General features: G+C 36.6%; 1 protein-coding gene across 1 annotated transcript; it reads right to left on the bottom strand.

Annotated features, from left to right (window-relative positions):
- Positions 1-3,017: 3,017 nt before the first annotated feature.
- LOC138702664 (cilia- and flagella-associated protein 58-like) lies at positions 3,018-13,053 on the bottom strand. Its single transcript, XM_069829992.1, has 5 exons — positions 12,801-13,053; positions 9,217-9,329; positions 7,804-7,954; positions 4,682-4,860; positions 3,018-3,203 (listed from the first exon to the last, which is right to left on the bottom strand). Exons 1-5 carry the CDS (start codon positions 13,015-13,017, stop codon positions 3,027-3,029), a joined length of 837 nt encoding a protein of 278 aa, XP_069686093.1. The 5' UTR covers positions 13,018-13,053; the 3' UTR covers positions 3,018-3,026.
- Between the last annotated feature and the right edge of the window lie 9,123 nt (positions 13,054-22,176).

Genomic DNA, 22,176 nt, shown 5'->3' with positions numbered 1-22,176 from the left:
ATTTCACATTTTACTTGTGTAAACTTCAGAGGAATATTAAAACGTAATTAATTATCGTGTCTGTTTAGCTCAGTTGACTAACGCGTGTTGTTATAAAATTCTAAAAATTCTACAAACCCAACTTCGCAGGTTCAAGTCCCCTCGCCCCCCAAAAGGTAAATTATTATAGATAAAAAAAAATACATATTAGATATGGATGCAATTCACAAATAACGACGTAAAAGATAGAGAAAAGAGAAGGAGATAGAGTGTATGTATATTTAAGAAACAGTAATAAAGTAGTAGAGGTAGTGACATCTAGTAACTAATATATTAACTTCTTGAGTAATAGTTCAATGGGAAAGTATACGTGTGTGCCCGGGTACTAGGAAAATACTAATGAACTGTGAGATAAAGTTCAAACTGTGAGGTAAAGTCTTTATCTCACTAGTGGAATAAAGTAATGTTGAATAAAAGCCTACTTTACAAACGCAAAAGTATTTAGTAAAGGCATGTTTTTCGTTATGGTCATGGATAATAAATGTTTCTCCATATTTTTCAGCATATCATATCCTACCAAATATGAATAAAATTCGTAAAAAGCCTTAGGTGTAAATTGAGAACAGAGACAGACAGACAAAATCGGAAAACAATGTTCTGTTACACAACGATAATAATTTTGAAAAAGATAATACGAAACAATACAGTGGACATATTTCACAAAGACGCTCTCACTTCTAGAATTCTCCACCGGTGGACATTGGTTTGAGTTTCTAACTGTTCTTCTAGGGCGCGGGATTTTGCTTTCTCTCTTGTCACGTCTCTTTCAAGATTCAGAATCTGGCGCCGCATGTCAGTTGTATTCGCGATGTTGCTGGTTTGGACGTTTTTCTCGTGTCTGAAAATATTTGAAAACGTTTTCATATAGTATACAGAGGGTGGCGAAAAAATGTATACACACTTTGACAGGAGATATCTATTTAATATATTTTAAAGTTGGACCGAAAAACAACAGTAATGTGTAGTATGATGTTCTGTAAACAAATGAAACTCACATATGTTATGCCAGCATTGCTGTGCGACAGGTCAATCAACAACAAAAAGGAGCCAAGATTATTGTTTGAACAGCAGAAAGCAATTTTGTAGTGTATTGGAGAACCGAGAATGTTTTAGAAAGTTCAACGGCAATGGAGACGTGAGTACACAACAGAACGACTAACGCGATTAACAATTGCACGCATACTTACTTACTGGCTTTTAAGGAACCCGGAGGTTCATTGCCGCCCTCACATAAGCCCGCCATTGGTCCCTATCCTGAGCAAGATTAATCCAGTCTCTATCATCATATCCCACCTACGTCTCGGCCTCCCTAATGGTCTTTTTCCCCTTCGGCCTCCCAACTAACACTCTATATGCATTTCTGGATTCGCCCATACGTGCTACATGCCCTGCCCATCTCAAACGTCTGGATTTAATGTTCCTAATTATGTCAGGTGACGAATACAATGCGTGCAATTCTGTGTTGTGTAACTTTCTCCATTCTCCTCTAACTTCATCCCTCTTAGCCCCAAATATTTTCCTAAGAACCTTATTCTCAAACACCCTTATTCTCTATTCCTCTCTCAAAGTGAGTGTCCAAGTTTCACAACCATACAGAACGACCGGTAATATAACTGTTTTATAAATTCTTTCAGATTTTTCGACAGGTATTTCCCATATTTATTCTGTATTTAATTTTCTCGCTAGTGTTATTTATATTTGTTACTGTTGCTCCCAGATATTCGAAACTTCTCCACCTCTTCAAAGGATAAATTTCCAATTTTTATATTTCAATTTCGTACAATATTCTGGTCACGAGACATAATCATATACTTTGTCTTTTCGGGATTTACTTCCAAACCTATGACTTTACATGCTTCCAGTAAAATTTCCGTGTTTTCCCTAATCTTTTGTGGATTTTCTCCTAACATATTCACGTCATCCGCATAGACAAGCAGCTGATGTAACCCGTTTAATTCCAAACCCTCTCTGTTATCCTGGACATTCCTAATGGCATATTCTAGATCAAAGTTAAAAAGTAAAGGTGATAGTGCATCTCCTTGCTTTAGTCCACAGTGAATTGGAAACGCATCTGACAGAAACTGAGTGATAGGAACTCTGCTGTACGGTTCACTGAGACACATTTTAATTAATCGAACTAGTTTCTTGGGAATACCAAATTCAATAAGAATATCATATAAAACTTCTCTCTTAACCGTGTCATAAGCCTTTTTGAAATCTATGAATAACTGATGTACTGTACCCTTATACTCCCATTTTTTCTCCATTATCTGTCGAATACAAAATATCTGGTCAATAGTTGATCTATTATGCCTAAAACCGCACTGATGATCCCCAATAATTTCATCTACATATGGAGTTAATCTTCTGAAAAGGATATTGGACAAATTTTGTACGACGTCAACAAAAGTGATATTCCTCGAAAGTTACTACAGTTAGTCTTGTCCCCCTTCTTAAAAATAGGTACGATTATGGACTCCTTCCATTGATATGGTACAATTTCTTTTTCCCAAATAGCAAGTACAAGCTTATAAATTTCGTTAGATAATGCGCTTCCACCTTCTTGTATTAATTCTGCAGGAATTTAATCGATACCTGGAGACTTATAATTTTTCAGATTTTCTATCGCAATTTCGACTTCAGAAAGTGTGGGTTCGGGTACAAATGGCTCAGCAGTTTGTATTTCAATTTCGTACCGATCATTTCTATTTGGCCTATGTATATTTAGGAGTTGTCCAAAATAGTTTTTCCATCTGCTCAGGATTGAATCAGCGTCTGCAAGCAAGTCACCATTCTCATCCTTGATCACGTTTACCCTTGCCTGATATCCATTCTTGAATTCCTTTATGCCCTTATATAAATCTCTAATGTAAATCTCTAAATAACCTACTAAAAAAAAGGTATTTGTCACAATAAAACTGAAACATGATCCCACAGATGGGAACTTATCAATGAAGTTCTGAGACAGGGACGCATGCACTGGACACTTACCTCAGTTTTTTTACTTCTATCTTCAGTAGACGAACGTCTTCAAGTCTTTCTTGATATTGTATATCGCCTTGTTGGACTCGGCTCTGCAGGACTTTTTCTCTCTCTTGGAGCAAAGACAGTTCGTCGTTTCGCCTGACCATTTGCGTTCCTAGAATATCTTTTTCTTTCATTGTCTGAAAAGAAACTTGTCATGTAACACTATTTATCACCGGTTTATGCAGTCTGATTGGAAGTAAATTCCTTTTCTTTACTTACTTACTTACTGAATTTTAAGGAAACCAGGAAGTTCATTGCCGCCCTCACATAAGCCCGCCATTGGTCCCTATCCTCAGCAAGATTAATCCAGTCTCTACCATCATATTCCACCTCCCTCAAATCCATTTTAATATTATCTTCATATCTACGTCTCGGCCTCCCAAAAGGTCTTTTCCCCTCTAGCTTCCCAACTAACACTTCATATGCATTTCTGGATTCGCCCATACGTACTACATGCCCTGCCCATCTCAAACGTCTGGATTTAATGTCAGGTGAAGAATACAATGCGTGCAGTTCTGTGTTGTGTAACTTTCTCCATTCTCCTGTAACTTCATCCCTCTTATCCCCAGATATTTTCCTAAGAACCTTATTCTCAAATACACTCAATCTCTGTTCCTCTCTCAAAGCGAGAGTCCAAGTTTCACAGCCATACAGAACAACCGGTAATATAACTGTTTTATAAATTGTAACTTTCAGATTTTTTTGACAGCAGACTAGATGACAAAAGCTTCTCAACCGAATAATAACAGGCATTTCCCATATTTATTGTGCGTTTAATTTCCTCCCCAGTATCATTTATATTTATTACTGTTGCTCCAAGATATTTGAATTTCTCCACCTCTTCGAAGGATAAATCTCCAACTTTTATAGTTCCATTTCGTACAATATTCTGGTCACGCGACATAATCATATACTTTGTCTTTTCGGGATTTACTTCCAACCCTATCTCTTTACTTGTTTCAAGTAGAATTTCCGCGTTTTCCCTAACCGTTTGTGGATTTTCTCCTAAGATATTCACGTCGTCCGCATAGACAAGCAGCTGATGTAACCCATTCAATTCCAAACCCTCTCTGTTATCCTGAACTTTCCTAATGGCATATTCTAGAGCGAAGTTAAAAAGTAAAGGTGATAGTGCATCTCCCTGCTTTAGCCCGCAGTGAATTGGAAAAGCATCAGGTAGAAACTGGCCTATACGTTCTCTGCTGTAAGTTTCACTGAGACACATTTTAGTTAATCGAACTAGTTTCTTGGGAATACCAAATTCAATAAGAATATTATATAAATTTCTCTCTTAACCGAGTCATACGCATTTTGAAATCTATGAATAACTGATGTACATGAACTAAATATATTTAAATAACGTTAGGGGAAAGGAATACATTAATGTTTGCGCTCTAGAAAATTCCTGTTCTGTTCAAACTGAAGCAAGGAAGTTCCCACCATACAATTACTTGCCTGTACTTTTAATCCTTCTTCATCCATTAGATGTATTAGTTTACCGTTTATCAATTAAATTGTATGAAATAAGAGGCATCATCAACCGGGAAAGACCTGAGTGTGTTAGATATCTATATCAGAAGTAACCAACCAAACTTGGACACAGAATTATTTGTACCTCTTCCAATTCCCTTTTCAGATTTTGTCTTGCCTCGTGAGCATCCTGAAGGCTTTTCTGGAGGTTCCTCTCATTCATTTCATGGGCGGCATTTTGTTGTTTGAGTACTTTCAAATCCGCATTTGTTTTTTTCAGTTCTCCTTTGAGGTGGATTTTCTCCTTTTCAGCTTTCTGGAATGCTATAATAGATTTTAAAAGATTTTAATTTGCACATATTTATTTGTCCTTCGGTGTGTGCTGCTACTGAAAAATGCACAAAATAGAAAACAAAGTTATTCTGAATAATTTCAAGGGAAAAATTGTTCCTGGGCCGGGTATCGATCCCGGGACCTCTGGTTGAACGGACCAGCGCTCTACCAACTGTGCTACCCGGGAACTCCACCCGACACTGTCTCAACTTCCCTTTATATCCACACAACTCGCGTGGGCTGACGAAACGCCTGAGACCCACATCGAGTGCACACAATCTCTGTGTGACTTGGAAATGTGGTTTCCTGTTAACGTACACAGTGACGTATATATTTTGCAAATCTAGCCTTTCAGGTGAAGCTCCCTGTATAGCTGATTTGAATAATTTCAGGGGAAAAATTGTTCCTGGGCCGGGTATCGATCCCGGGTCCTCTGGTTGAACGTACCAGCGCTCTACCAACTGAGCTACCCGGGAACTCCACCCGACACCGTCTCAACTTCCCTTTATATCCACAAAAAACCCGTGGGCTGACGAAACGCCAGAGACCCACATCGAGTGCACACACAATCTCTGTGTGACTTGGAATTGTGGTTTTCTGTTAACGTACACAGTGACGTATACATTATGCAAATCTAGCCTTTCAGGTGAAGCTCCCTGTGAAGCAGATTTGAATAATATCAGGAGAAAAATTGTTCCTGGGCCGGGTATCGATCCCGGGACCTCTGGTTTAATGTACCAGCGCTCTAAGTGAAGTCTTGATGAACTTTCAATTTATTTAGGACAATATATATATATATATATATATATATATACACTGTATATATAAAAAACTATTCTATAATCAACGGACTGACTAATCATCTTAAATCTCCTCAAACCCTATGTAGGTGTCTGTTAATCCTTAGTCAAAAGATAAGACGGAGTTTTACGAAATACGAACATTAAGGGCCTATTGTATAAACCATTTAATATTAGATCAGAGGTTAAATTGATCCTCGTTGTAGCTGAACTTGGAATTTTGTGTTGTATAAAGTCTAATCTGAGATTAATTTGTCTTAAACTAAAGTCAATTTTGACTGAAGAAATTTCTCCGATTAAGTTATATGATCCAAGTTCAGTTATTTTCTTTCTGTTTGAAATATACGAGTGGCGGATTGAGTAAAAAGAATAACCATTATTATTAATATTTCAATTTCTTGAATTTTGCAAATTGACGACAGTTATCACATGCTTACGTTGCATGAAGATTATATACTTGTGTGTGTGTGTGTGTGTGTGTGTGTGTGTGTGCGTGTGTGTGTGTGAGTGAGGAAGAGGGTTTGCATCCTTTCGTGATAAGGTTTCAAACATTCGTCCTCTACCATTCTGTAATTATGTTCAGACTATCGAGTGGATTGGAGAGACCCTTAACTCTGAGCCACGTGTATAGAACACTGTCTTTATCTGCTGTGTCCTGATCAGTGTTGCCAACTGGACGGAAATTCCTCAAAACTGACGGAATTTCAATGTAGCGGACGGGAAAAAAATGGCTTTGACGGGTGACGGATTATCTGGCGGAAATTACGATTTACATCGTCTTTTGACTTTTTATTATTATTATTATTATTATTATTATTATTATTATTATTATTATTACTTTAATCAAGATTGGTAAGAAAGTTGCGTTAATATTTGCTTTTATTTGTCTATTGATTTATTGAGTGGGCCTTATTATTATTATTATTATTATTATTATTATTATTATTATTATTATTTTTTTTTTTTTTTTTTGCTAGACCATGCCGAAATGTAATAATTATACACCTGGTATCAGCCCTTTTAATGGACCTCATTAAAGTACAGCTATTCATTAAAGTTCAGGTGTTCCACCAATCAGAAAACACCATTGTGGCAATATGAAGGCGCAAGTATCGATTATTCTCGGATATGCAATCGAAAGACAACTAGCGAAACGTCACGGAGGCTGGAAATCCAATACTGTCGCAGAAGGTTATGTTCTGTTACTATAATAATTAGCGTTAATTGTAAATAATATTCAAATAAATTCAATTTGTCATCTCGTTTTTCAATTCTAAATCAATTTCCAGGTTATATCAATATTAAAGTTCATGTTATACTCTAGATTATATCAAGGTCAATGACATTCGTTCCTCGGAAAAAATCAAAATACTTTCGCGTCTGCGCACATCTCACAATTTAGAAGGTCAGTTCCGCTCTTCGCTTAGATAACCATAACATGAATACTTATGAATAATTTCAAGTTAGAAATATGGTCCAGCATAAAAAGTCGTATGAAACTTGCCTATAATGGTAATTAGGACGCTCGTATGAAAATTATGAAACTCGCTTGCTCTCGTTTCATAAACAAACATACTCGCGTCTTAATTACTACCATTATAGGCTCGTTGCACAATGTACTATTGTAATTTTGACGGATTCTGACGGATTTCCGGGTGTTAGACTGACGGGGATACGATTTATGTGTTGGCAGCACTGGTGCTGATATCATACTCCGCCGCAGAGCCGTCTCCTTGCTTCTTGTAAGCATCATTGTGGCGACGCGATATGAGCAGGGAGACAAATGAAAGCATTGACTTGTGTATAAGATGCAAAAAAAAGACATGATGACGTAATATAGGCCTATGTGTACTAAAGTAATCCGGGCATAGAACTGGGTCACTGCAGCGTGTCAAAAAGGCAGGAGAAATTCCGACTTTTAACATAAAAATCAGTAGAACAGTACATTCCATGGAAAAACAGGAAATCTCCTGCTAAATCTGTAGGTATGGCAACACTGCATTGAGATCAGCTGCCAAAATCGGCGCCTCCGACTATACCGAAAATAGCTATACCATCTCTTATCATAATACAGTGCAAGTATCAACAATATTCTCTTGAAAGAGATAAATAATAATAATTGAATAAATATTACCTATCTTATCTCTCGCCAGTTGCCCCTCTTTCATAGCGATTTCCTCATTTCTTTGTTTAGCAGTGTGGTTCATCTCCTTGATTTTCTCTCTCAAATCCAGGATCTCCTCTTTGTGCTGTTTTTCCGCATGTCTCATCTCTAGGATCTCATTCTGTATACATGAAAAATTAGAGCAGTGATTAGTATTACAATAATCCTAATATTCTTTATCTTAGTGCTCAACCAGCCAAGGATTAAAACTTGAATGTCACATAGTATCACGGAGACCTGACTATCCAACGCGTAATACAAAGAAATCATATACATTCTAGTGAAAATGAATTACTTATTGCATTACGAATTTAGAATTTATAAAACAGTTATATTACCGCTTGTTCTGTATGGTTTTTAAATTTGGAATCTCACTTTGAGAGAGAAACAGAGGCTAAGGGGTTTGAAAATAAGGTGCTTACTTACTTACTGGCTTTTAAGGAACCCGGAGGTTCATAAGCCCGCCATTGGTAACTATCCTGAGCAAGATTAATCCAGTCTCTACCATCATATCCCACCTCCCTCAAATCCATTTTAATATTAACTTCCAACCTACGTCTCGGCCTCCCCAAAGGTCTTTTTCCCTCCGGTCTCCCAACTAACACTCTATATGCATTTCTGGATTCGCCCATACGTGCTACATGCCCTGCCCTTCTCAAACGTCTGGATTTAATGTTCCTAATTATGTCAGGTGAAGAAAATAATGCGTCCAGTTCTGTGTTGTGTAACTTTCTCCATTATCCTGTAACTTCATCCCTCTTAGCCCCAAATATTTTCCTAAGAGCCTTATTTTCAAACACCCTTAATCTCTGTTCCTCTCTCAAAGTGAGAGTCCAAGTTTCACAACCATACAGAACAACCGGTCATATAACTGTTTTATAAATTCTAACTTTCAGATTTTTTTGCAGCAGACTGGATGACAAAAGCTTCTCAACCGAATAATAACAGGCATTTTCCATATTTATTGTGCGTTTAATTTCCTCCCGAGTGTCATTTGTATTTGTTACTCTTGCTCCAAGATACAGTGTTGGAATTTTTCCACCTCTTCGAAAGATAAATCTCCAATTTTTTTAGTTCCATGTCGTACAATAATCTGGTCACTAGACATAATCATATACTTAGTCTTTTGGGGATTTACTTCCAACACTATCGCTTTACTTGCTTCAACTAGATATCTCGGATATTGCCCCTCACGGTATTAACACCTAACTCTTCCTCACCTTCGTCAGCAGTTGCCAAAGCAGCAAACCTATTTGAAATTTCGACCTGATAACTCTACTTAGTTTACTCGCCCTTTAATTTAAATATATTGAATCTACTAATATTAGCTTGTTGCTCTACTCGCTTGGCTACTGATAGTCTTTCTCTTAATTCTCCAATTACCATATTTTGTCTTTGCATCTCTACTTCTGACTTCAAGGATTTGATTTCCGTCTCTAATTTTCGTCTTTCTTCAACATGACGTCTCATACATGTTCGCTGTTCTTGAGCATGTTCTGAAATAAGAAAAGTGAAATATTACGAAAAAATGAAAACTAGTAAGGTTGCAATTTAGTAAAGAACATGGCGTTATTATTAATATTGTTCCACAATATATATATATATATATATATATATATATATATATATATATATATATATATATATATATATATATAATGTTTTTTTTTCGATTACACTTTACATTCACATATAAAAGAAATATAAGAATTGAACCTTTGACAGTTAAAGAATACTGAGTTTAAGCAACTTCGCATAGACAAAAAAGCTTTCAATACTTACTTACTGGCTTTTAATTAACCCGAAGGTTCATTGGCGCCCACACATAAGCCCGCCATCGGTCCCTATCCTGAGCAAGATTAATCCAGTCTCTATCATCATATCCCACCTCCCTCAAATCCATTTTAATAATATTTTCCCATCTACGTCTCGGCCTCCCCGAAGGTCTTTTTCCCGCCGGCCTCCCAACTAACACTCTATATGCATTTCTGGATTCGCCCATACGTGCTACATGCCCTGCCCATCTCAAGCGTCTGGATTTAATGTTCCTAATTATGTGATGTGAAGAATACAATGCGTGCATTTCTGCGTTGTGTAACTTTCTCCATTCTCCTGTAACTTCATCCCTCTTAGCTTCAAATATTTTCCTAAGCACCTGATTCTCAAAAATCCTTAGCCTATGTTCCTCTCTCTAAGTGAGAGTCCAGGTTTCACAACCATACAGAACAACCGGTAATATAACTGTTTTATAAATTCTAACTTTCAGATTTTTCGACAGCAGACTGGATGATAAGAGCTTCTCAACTGAAAAATAACAGACATTTCCGATATTTATTCTGCGTTTAATTTCCTCCCGAGTGTCATTTAGATTTGTTATTGTTGCTCCAAGATATTTCAATTTTTCCACCTCTTCGAAGGATAAATCTCCAATTTTAATATTTCCATTCCGTACAATGGAAATATAAATTAAAACTTTATATACACTTCTAAATTCGCCCATACGTCCTACATGTCCTGCCCATCTCAAACGTCCGAATTTAGTATTCCTAATTATGTCAGGTGAAGAATACAATACGTACAGTTCTGAGTTGTATAACTTTCTCCATTCTCCTGTAACGTCATCCCTCTTAGCCCCAAATATTTTCCTAAGAACCTTCTTCTAAAAAACCCTTAATCTCTGTTTCTCTCTCTCAAAGTGGGGAAATTAGCCTAATCATAAATATTTTGTTTAAAAAAGTATGCAATCGTAAAATACTAATATTCTTTGTTTTAGGGTAAATATTGTATCCTAAAGCTTAGTAATTCTCCAATGGATTTACATATTTATGCTGTAATAGGGTATCCAGTAGGTAGGCAGGCCTACTTAGGTTACAATGAATTTGAAGCACATGTTTTAAAATCTTATCAAATCTTTAGCAATACGAAACAGTCTATGGCAAATATTTTTCAATACTGATCAATAGGTTGCAGCCGCCAAATTACTCTTCAAGGAACGACCACTCTTATAAATTGAGGGAAAGAAGACAGAGGACGGACACTGGAAAGTTTTCTTTTTTTCAATCGTACTATCAGGGACTGGAATGCTTTACCTGCAGACTTACTACAGTCTTTACCAACAACCAAAAACTTATTTAAAAATAGGCTTAAGGACTTTACTAATAGACGGTAATTATACACAGTATTTAAAGGGTGTAAATGATATGTTGTTATTCAAGTGTTGTATCAGTGAAGAATTATGTTGTGTGAGTGAAGTGTGTTATGTCAGTGAAATGTGTTCCTGTCAGGGAAGCTTTATAGTTTATAGTGGCAGTGCAAAGTATTTGAACAGTGAAATGTTTTTGAAGTGTTAGTGAAATCAGGATAGAATCAGTGAAATGTGTCGTAGTTCCAGTGCAGTGAGTGAGTTGACAGCGAAATGAGTGTAGTGTTGAAAGGTACTTGTGCAGATATGAACATATCATACTCGTGGGTTTTAGTTCGAACTTAGATTTAAGATACAAATTAGATTTATTTTAAATGTTATTTTAAGTGATCGTGCTTGATTTAATTTAGGATATTCCCTATAATTATTATTATTATTATTATTATTATTCGTATTAATTACATACATACATACATACATACAATCTTTGATCAGTTTCCGTGTAAATTATTTAATTGGAAGAAAAATCTGATCATGTACAAACAACTTCAGATCTTGATCTTTAAAAGGAATTCAAACTATATGATACCAGGACTGTGACGTAGTTAGAATGAATGGATGGGTAATCTATACTAATAATAAATCTGTAGCCGAAATTTTTCTGGTAATTCTCGATTTTCCAAAAATAATTGGTCCTAACATATGTAATTAACAACCCTGAAACCGAAAATCGCATTTTTGAAATTTTTGTTTGTATGTCTGTATGTTTGTTACCTTTTCACGCGATAATGGCTGAACCGATTTATATGAAAATTGGAATATAAATTACGTTCGTTGTAACTTAGATTTTGGGCTATATGGCATTCAAAATACTTTATTTTAAAGGGGGGTTATAAGGGGGCCTGAATTAAATAAATCGAAATATCTCGCTTATTATTGATTTTTGTGAAAAATGGTAAATAAAAAAGTTTCTTTGCACACGATTTCCGATAAGTTTTATTCGTTACAAAATTTTGATAGGACTGATATTTAATGAGATAAATGAGTTTTAAAATTAAAATAACGCCATCTAAGACGGTGCAATGAATTAAGAACAAATGACTTCGTCTATAAGGGGCCTTGGACATCAACAATCGAAAGCTATTAAACATAGCCTACAGAGAATGTTTCTGTGTTTGTATGAAGTAATATCAGAAGCTAAATTAACCGATTTGTATAATTAATTATTATTTCACCATTGGAAAGTGTAGTTTCTCTAGATGGACATAATGCTATAATGTTATTACAGTAACGTCTGAGTAAATCGAGGACAGGTAAGATGAAAATAGCTTCTTATACACAGAAAATTTGATAGGCTATTTTGTACATTCGTTTTCTGTATTTCTTAAAATAATATTTAAGTACACTCATTTTAATCTCAAAGAATTAACGAACAACGAGAGTGTATTGATTTAGTATGCAGTAATAGTACGTTAGCTTAGCAATCCATTATTTTATAATTCAAATTTTAACTATGCTGAATTGAATCGTGTTAAAATACATAAAATCTATATGCAATAAATGAAATGCAAAAAAAAATTGGGTGATGAGCGAAGCAGATTATCTTGCGCTGTTGTAAAAGTTGTTCCCTGGATCAAACGTCCTATTTAATTATGTAATTACTTTATATTTATTTCTAACAGGTGCAGCGGAGCGCACGGGTACGGCTAGTATTCTAATATTAATACGTGCACTCTATTGAAGTGACGCTACTCTGTGAGAATTAAATGTGTGCTTGGTGCATTTCTCTGTAACCCATTACAAATTGATTACTGATGATATCTACCTTTTTCTTTTTGGATCTCTTTGCTCAGGGTCTTCATTTTTCTCTGTAGGCTGTGAGAGAATTCTTTCTCTTTCTCTGCCTGACTCCTGGCTTCGTCCGCATCTTTTTTCAGTTCAACTATAACTGCTTTGAGATATTCATTTTCCTTCTCCAGAATTGCACGTTTATTTTCCGATTGTGCCAGCTGTTCAGTGAAGTCCTTCAGCTTGTTTCTCATCTCAGTAGCTTCCTGTCGCAATCTATTTTTTTCTTGCGCCTAGGAAAATTACCAACTAAATTAAACAATTTGCTTCATTTCTCTGATTCTGAAAAAAAGTTCATAACTGATTACAATATTGTATTAAGTAAGAAGAATAAAGGAATATACCTGGACGCAGCTGTTATAGAATGGCAAACACAGCTGAGTAAACATTTTAAACTAGGAACTACCGTTGTAGACACAATAATGTTCGCAGACGGTCAAGTCATATGTGCATAATCAGAAAATCATGTAGAAATAACCACACTACTGCTCAAAAAAACTATGGAGAATTATAATCCCAAGATTTCAAAAACAACAAAAAACTAAAACAATGGCCTTTCGAGGGAAAAATGCAGTGCGATCTAAAATAGTTTTAAACGACGAAAATATCGAAAAATTACAAAGGTTTAAATATTTAGGATGTCACATATCTTGTAATTGGGAAAACGATATAAAAGAAAAAAATTACAAATTTCGAAGCATGTGCGGGACGATTTAAAAAACATTACACACAAAAACAACAAGAGAAACAAAACTAAAGTTTTATAAAGTAATGGCAGTTCCCATTGTGACATATGGGTCAGAAAATTGGGCCATGTATAGATCAGACAGAAGATTATTAGGAACGTCAGAGATGAAGTTCCTCAGATACGTTGCAGGATGTTCTCTAAAAGACCATATTCCTAGTGAAACAATAAGACAAGACCTCAAATTTTTTAATTTAAATGAATAAATACAAAATTACAAACAAAAATAGCATGAACATATTTTAAAAATGGATCCTTCTAACCTGACTAAACAAGCATTATTATACCATATATATTATATATTATATTATTATATATATTATAATATAATATATATGATATGCGTAAATCTCTTCGTGATTTAAGACGGCGCTTATTCCGTCGGATCCCGGCCAACTAGTCACTCATTACGAGTGCACCTCAGCACATGTGTGGACTTCGGTCCTAGGTTCATAGACATCTATGACGTAGTGCAGAGGGCGGCCACTAGAGGGAACCCAAGAGTTGGAACTTAAAACTGAGACGATTCTTCCGACGCCGGGGTGGAATCCGGTGTGGCTTAGTGGATAAAGCGTCAGCACGTAGAGCTGAAAACCCGAGTTCAAATCCCGACGCCGGAGAGAATTTTTCTCCGTTCCATTACTCTTTCATCGTATGATGATGCAGATACTCTTTCATCGTATTATCATACCAGCCACAAGGTCGTAGAAATGTGGGACGTCCTAGAGGATGATGGGAAGACGAATTCCGAGAGCGGAACGGGCCGATGGAATACCATGAAGATGATGAAGAAGAAGAAGAATAAAGGTTTAAGTGCTTATTCAGACACCGCGATTACCAAACTTTTTGGTTGTAGGCAACTTAATCCAGGTCTACACCAGGACAGACGCTAACTGGCTGACATTATTGCTACTCACCTCCACTCTTACATTTTTCACTGACAGAAGAAGAGCAATTTCAAGACAGTTTGGTAAACATCCATGAATCACAACGTTTTAAGGTTACTTCTACAAATACACAGAACAAGTATGGGGGAATCTCTCAAATGTTGTTAATGTGAAATCAAACACCACTCCTGCAAAAACTAACTTTAAGGAAGTTTAAAAAAAAATTAAACGTTTTTTATGACTATAGGCTTATATTTATCATCAAATTATTGTTAAAATATATCATACAGTGATGATAAAAATTGACGAAATCCTTAAATAGCCTCCGGGAACATCTGTTCAATTTTTTTATAAGCATTTCAAACTCCTGAACAGCACGATAATATTTCTTTCTTAATTATCTGGTTCACTATTTCGAAATGTATACTTAAAAGCGTAATGTAGGATGTCTATAATAGTACATTATGCAACGAGCCTATAATGGTAGTAATTAAGAATCGAGTATGGCTATTTATAAAACTCGCTTGCGCTCGTTTCATAATTTTCATACGAGCTTCTTAATTACCATTATAGGCGAGTTTCATACGACTTTTTATGCTCGACCATGTTTCTAACTTGAAATTACCGGTATTCAGATGTATACACTTTATTTGTATCTAACAAGATCGGAAGTGACCTTGTTCTAGGTCGTGAATTGTGAGATGTGCGCAGACGCGAAAGTATTCATATTTTCCGAGGAACAATAATGCCATTGACCTTGATGTAATCCCGTTAAACTTGATATAATCTTCATTATAAAATTCGTCATTGAAAAACGAGATGACAAATTGAATTTATTTGAATATTATTTACAATTAACTCTAATTATTATAGTAACAGAACATAACCTTCTGCGACAGTATTGGATTTCCAGCCTCCGTGACTTTTCGCTAATTCTCTTTCGATTACATATCCGAGAATAATCGATACTTGCGGATTTATAACGGTACAAAGCTAACTTGTCATTGGCTGAACACCTGTAAGCTTAGTTGTCATTGGCTGGAAACACCTGTACTTTAATGAGTAGGTGTACTTTAATGACACGCATTAAAGGACTGCTACCAGGTGTATAATTACTACATTTCGGTATGGTCGAGCATAAAATATTCTACACCATTCACACGTTTCTTGTGTATCTGTAAAGTTTATCCGGAGTTTTAAATGTCAGCCTCCTGAAAAAAAAAAAAAAAAAAGAACAGTAATATTTTTGCTGACCAGATAGGTACAATTTTATTCTTAGGTTCTTAGTACTGAAGTAGATATGCAACTTTAGGGAAATATCAAATACGAAAGTGTGATTCATCTTCTAACACTAGGCAATTTTTGGAGCTTACAGATAATAAAAAACAGCAATGTCGCATTTATATTGTGTCAATATACTGGCAGCCATCACTTCTAACACATAATAATGGACAGGCCTTTCACTGTAAACCTAGCATTCTCCAGTCTTTTCTATTTTCTGCCTTCCCCTTCGACTCTGCATATGATCCATATATCTTAATCTCGTCTATCATCTGATATCTTCTTCTGCCCCGAACTCTTCTCCCGTTCACCATTCCTTCCAGTGCATCCTTCAGTAGGCAGTTTCTCCTCAGCCAGTGACACAGCCAATTCCTTTTCCTCTTCCTGATCAGTTTCAGCATTGTTCTTTCTTCACCTACTGTTTCCAACACAGCTTCATTTCTTATTCTGTCTGTCCATTTCACACACTCCATTCTTCCACATATTCACATTTCAAATGCTTCTAGTCGCTTCTCTCCACATCAATCAATCAATAAATCTATCATAAACCATATTTGTCAGAATTGCAATAGCGTATTTATAAAGAATGGTCAATAAAAACAAGCAGATTAAAATTCCAAGTTCATATGGCTATCAAAATATTCATTAAACACTTCCCTTATTATCCCGAGTTAACTCGGGTTGCTAACATGTGTCAAAATTTATTAACCCGATTCAACTCGTTTGAGTCCCACTTCATAGTGATTTTTAAGTATGTAAGAAAATTAGTGATGTACAGTGATTCTGCAATATTAAATGACCTCTTTACGAAAATAAAAAAAATGACACTTTTTTCACAAAACTGGTAAAATATATAGTAATATGATTAAAAAGGATTATCTAAAAGCCATTTCGTTGTAATTTCCAATTTTTTCCCCCCATACAATGCTACTCTCCACGCAAAGCACTTCACTAGTCTCATCCTTAGTTCTTCCTCCAGAGGACCACAGAAGATGGTCCTTTTTCTATTTGAAGCTTCTTTGCCATTGCTATTCCTCTTTTGACTTCTTGGCAGCATCTCAACATAATTTATAACATTCTGAAATATACCCTGAAATTATCATGTAGGCTAGTAGAATGATATTTCTAAATCACTTACATCATCTAAAAATTACATGTATGGCCTAGCAATGAAATAAAACAGTGCAAATGTTAACCTCCTGGGTCATGATGCTAACCTTCTTCAGTTGATCCTGGCCCCGTGGATGGCGTCGGCACTCAGATGTTGGCGCAGGGGCTGCCGGGGTTGATACACAGCCTGTCGGCGTAAGGGTTTTTGGGCGATGTAATTCCGATATGTTTAGAGTTCCTTGAGGGAAGGACTCAGGCGGGCAGCTGTGTTTGTCTTGTGGCGGAGTAAGGGTTTTTGGGCGATGTAAATCCGATATGTTTAGAGTTCCTTGAGAGAAGGACTCAGGTGGGCAGCTGTGTTTGTCTTGTGGCGGAGTAAGGGTTTTTGGGCGATGTAATTCCGATATGTTTAGAGTTCCTTGAGGGAAGGACTCAGGCGGGCAGCTGTGTTTGTCTTGTGGCGGAGTAAGGGTTTTTGGGCGATGTAAATCCGATATGTTTAGAGTTCCTTGAGGGAAGGACTCAGGCGGGCAGCTGTGTTTGTCTTGTGGCGGAGTAAGGGTTTTTGGGCGATGTAATTCCGATATGTTTAGAGTTCCTTGAGGGAAGGACTCAGGCGGGCAGCTGTGTTTCTCTTGTGGCGGAGTAAGAGATTTTGGGCGATGTAATTCCGATATGTTTAGAGTTCCTTGAGGGAAGGACTCAGGCGGGCAGCTGTGTTTCTCTTGTGGCGGAGTAAGAGTTTTTGGGCGATGTAATTCCGATATGTTTAGAGTTCCTTGAGGGAAGGACTCAGGCGAGCAGCTGTGTTTCTCTTGTGGCGGAGTAAGAGTTTTTGGGCGATGTAATTCCGATATGTTTAGAGTTCCTTGAGGGAAGGACTCAGGCGGGCAGCTGTGTTTCTCTTGTGGCGGAGTAAGAGTTTTTGGGCGATGTAATTCCGATATGTTTAGAGTTCCTTGAGCAAAGGACTCAGGCGGGCAGCTGTGTTTCTTTTGTGGCGGAGTAAGGGTTTTTGGGCGATGTAATTCCGATATGTTTAGAGTTCCTCGAGGCAAGGACTCAGGCAGGCAGCTGTGTTTGCCTTGTGGCGGAGTAAGGGTTTTTGGGCGATGTAATTCCGATATGTTTAGAGTTCCTCGAGGCAAGGACTCAGGCAGGCAGCTGTGTTTGCCTTGTGGCGGAGTAAGGGTTTTTGGGCGATGTAATTCCGATATGTTTAGAGTTCCTCGAGGCAAGGACTCAGGCAGGCAGCTGTGTTTGCCTTGTGGCCGAGTAAGGGTTTTTGGGCGATGTAATTCCGATATGTTTAGAGTTCCTCGAGGCAAGGACTCAGGCAGGCAGCTGTGTTTCTCTTGTGGCGGAGTAAGAGTTTTTGGGCGATGTAATTCCGATATGTTTAGAGTTCCTTGAGGGAAGGACTCAGGCGGGCAGCTGTGTTTCTCTTGTGGCGGAGTAAGGGTTTTTGGGCGATGTAATTCCGATATGTTTAGAGTTCCTCGAGGCAAGGACTCAGGCAGGCAGCTGTGTTTATCCTGTGCCGGAGTAAGGGTTTTTGGCCGATGTAATTCCGATATGTTTAGAGTTCCTCTAGGCAAGGACTCAGGCAAGCAGCTGTGTTTGTCTTGTGCCGGACTAAGGGTTTTTGGCCGATGTAATTCCGATATGTTTAGAGTTCCTCGAGGCAAGGACTCAGGCAGGCAGCTGTGTTTGTCTTGTGCCGGAGTAAGGGTTTTTGGCCGTTGTAATTCCGATATGTTTATAGTTCCTTGTGGGAAGTACTCATCCGGGTAGGTCTCGCTGTCACATTTGCTATTTGAGGAAGAGGAGAGGAGAAATACAAGGTTTAGTCAGAGACTGGCTTTCAAAACGACTTGTTGCAGCAGTTAAAATTTCACTCTTAACATTTTTCACAAGTATCTTCATATTAACATACATTGAACTTTTAACAATCATTTACCAGAACGTTGCTTTTGGAAAGAACTTTTTAAGTTATTATTTTTTAGTATTTATGTGCTAGTGTTCATCCTTCATCCCAAGTTAAACTGTGCCAGCCTTCAGTTCTCTGTTAGACTGTTGCTCCACGAAATACTTGGCCCTTACGAAAGACTTTTCTTGTTTAGAAAACGTATAATTTACGTTCTATGATTGTGAGCTTCATGAAAATGGCACTAATGGGAAAAGAAACTCAAAAGGTGCAGTTATGGCAACATTTCCTAGTTCGTAATACTGCCTCATAATAAAGCATATAAACAAATTTGTACATTGTTGCGGCGAAATGGCTGCTATAGAGGACAGAAAAGCTTGATTTTCATGTGAGCTAGTCGGGTATTAATGTGCAATGACATTACTGAACGACGTTTGGTGCAGTTCCACTCAGTGGACCTACAATCCGTGAATGGTAGACTGATTTTTAAGGCTAGATTCTTCACAAGCGGTTATGGTTTCATCCATACCGTCTACAGTTGCTGCAAACTCAAAACCAGAGGACAAAGTATAAGTATGCAGACGTTAATTGAAAACGATGATTAATTTATTCTTTCCAGGGTGTTTTCTGGTGAAGCCACTTTTCATGTTTCTGATCAGGCGAACAGGCATGACCTCAGAATCTGGGGGTTGCAAAGTCCGATTACCCACGTGGACTTGACTATAGGCTTGATGTGTGCGTAACACCAAGGAGAGACTAAACTTTTCTAGTTTCTCTTTCCATTGGTACAATTTTCATGAACCTCAGATTCATAGAACGTAAATTACATATGTTCGAAACTGGAATGGTCTTTTGTAGTAGCCCTGTATTGAAAGTATAAGTAAAACTTGTTTCAGACATTTTCCACACAATTAACTAATTTCTTTAATTAGTAACATGTTTAGATCACATTCTGTGTCATGGCATTATGGTCTAACAGAAAAAGTATTAGTAGTAGTAGTAGTAGTAGTAGTAGTAGTAGTAGTAGTAGTAGTAATATTTAGTTACTTACTGACTGGCTTTTTAGGAACCCGGATGTTCACTGCCGCCCTCACAAAAGCCCGTCATTGGTCCCTATCCTGAGCAAGATTAATCCAGTCTCTACCATCATATCCCATCTCCGTCAAATCCATTTTTTAATATTATATTCCCACCTACGTCTCGGCTTCCCCAAAGGTCTTTTTCCCTCCGGCCTCCCAACTAACACTCTATATCCATTTCTGGATTCTTCCATACGTGCTACATGCCCTGCTTATCTCAAACGTCTGGATTTAATGTTCCTAATTATGTCAGGTGAAGAATACAATGCGTGCAGTTCTGTGTTGTGTAACTTTCTCCATTCTCCTGTAACTTCATCCCTCTTAGCCCCAAATATTTTCCTAAGCACCTTATTCTCATACACCTTTAACCTATGTTCCTCTCTCAAAGTGAGAGTCCAAGCTTCACAACCATACAGAACAACCGGTAATATAACTGTTTTATAAAATATAAGTTTCAGATTTTTTGACAGCAGACTAGATGATAAAAGCTTCTCAACCGAATAATAACAGGCATTTCCCATATTTATTCTGTGTTTAATTTCCTCCCGAGTATCATTTATATTTGTTACTGTTGCTCCAAGATATTTGAACTTCTCCACCTCTTCAAAAGATAAATCTCCAATGTTTATATTTCCATTTCGTACAATATTCTCGTCACGAGACATAATCATATACTTTGTCTTTTCGGGATTTACTTCCTAACCTATCTCTTTACTTGCTTCCAGTAAAATTCCCGTGTTTTCCCTAATCGTTTGTGGATTTTCTCCTAACAGATTCACGTCATCCTTATAGACAAACAACTGATGTAACCCGTTCAATTCCAAACCCTCTCTGTTATCCTGAACTTTCGTAGTAGTAGTAGTAGTAGTAGTAGTAGTAGTAATAATAATAATAATAATAATAATAATAATAATATAATTGAAACTTCTATTTAGTGTTAAATAAAAATATACAGTAGTTAAACTGTTTACTTTTCAAATTGATGCCAAATTTTGCATTACTATGTTCTACATTCCACTCCGCACCTTAGCCAGGAAGCTGCACTAAAGTAATGGAAAGCGGGGCAGCACCATCAAAAAGGTTAAGAAATACTGTTCTAAGGCACGAAGTCTGGACTCATGTTACAGGATGGGTTCTTGATCAAATTCGCATGGGTAAGGAATTTTGTCATGCAATTTGGTCAGTGTATGGGACCAGTGCTCACCCAACATTGTGATGAATTTGTGGAGATAGGATAGATAGAAAAATACAGTTATGGAAACCAGCTATAAAGGCAGAGGGAATCAACGTGCTAACCACACTTTATCTCCGTTCTGGCTGGATGAACGTTCACATTTTCTGAGGCATGTGGACTTGAGGCCAGCAGCCTGCCTCGTCCCCTCATGGGTTGTTGCATCACGGATTTATTTATCTACTATTTTATTACATAATTAAAATAGGACGTTTCATCCAGGGAACATTCGTGTTTGATAGAAGGATAAATCGTTTAATATGTAACTTAATTTAAATTGTATTTAAATAATTAAAATGTGATCATTTTGGTCCAGAGACTCTCATTTGGTGGAATGACAATTCCTTTAACATGTTTCTTAATTTTTATTACATGCAACCATAGTTTAATGAAGATTGACATCATTTAGATTTAATTTGTATATTTTATTGTACTTGTTATAGGTTTCCATTGAATTATGGTAATAACTGAATTGTAACCCTTGTTTTCTACATATTCAGTAAACGATGCTTGGTCCACTATGGTTCTGAACCCTTCAAATAACTTAAATAACTTATATTATATTATATTATATTATATTATATTATATTATATTATATTATATTATATTATATTATATTATATTATATTATATTATATTATATTATATCAGAAGTTACTGTAATAACATTATAGCATTATGTCCGTCTAGAGAAACTATACTTTTCAATGGTGAAATAATTATTATTTATACAAATCGGTTAATTTAGCTTCCCATATTACTTCATAAAAACACAGAAACATTCTCTGTAGTCTATCTTTCATATGTTTCGATTGTTGCTGTCCAAGGCCTCTTATAGACGAAGTCATTTGTTTTTTTATCATTACACGGCCTTAGATGGCAGTTATTTTAATTTTAAAACTCATTTATCTCATTAAATATCATTCGTATCAAACTTTTTCAAAGAGTACAACTTATCGGTAATGATTTTTAAAAAAAACTTTTGCTATGTAACATATTTCACAAAAATCAATAATAAGCGAGATATTTCGATTTATTTAATTCAGGCCCCCTTATAACCTCCCTTTTAAATAATGTATTTTGAATGCCATA

This window comes from Periplaneta americana, chromosome 7 (assembly GCF_040183065.1).
Source record: "Periplaneta americana isolate PAMFEO1 chromosome 7, P.americana_PAMFEO1_priV1, whole genome shotgun sequence".
Taxonomy (NCBI): Eukaryota; Metazoa; Arthropoda; class Insecta; order Blattodea; family Blattidae; genus Periplaneta; species Periplaneta americana.
The sequence above is the reverse complement of the archived record's forward strand: the minus strand, read 5'-3'. Positions and strand labels throughout refer to the sequence as shown.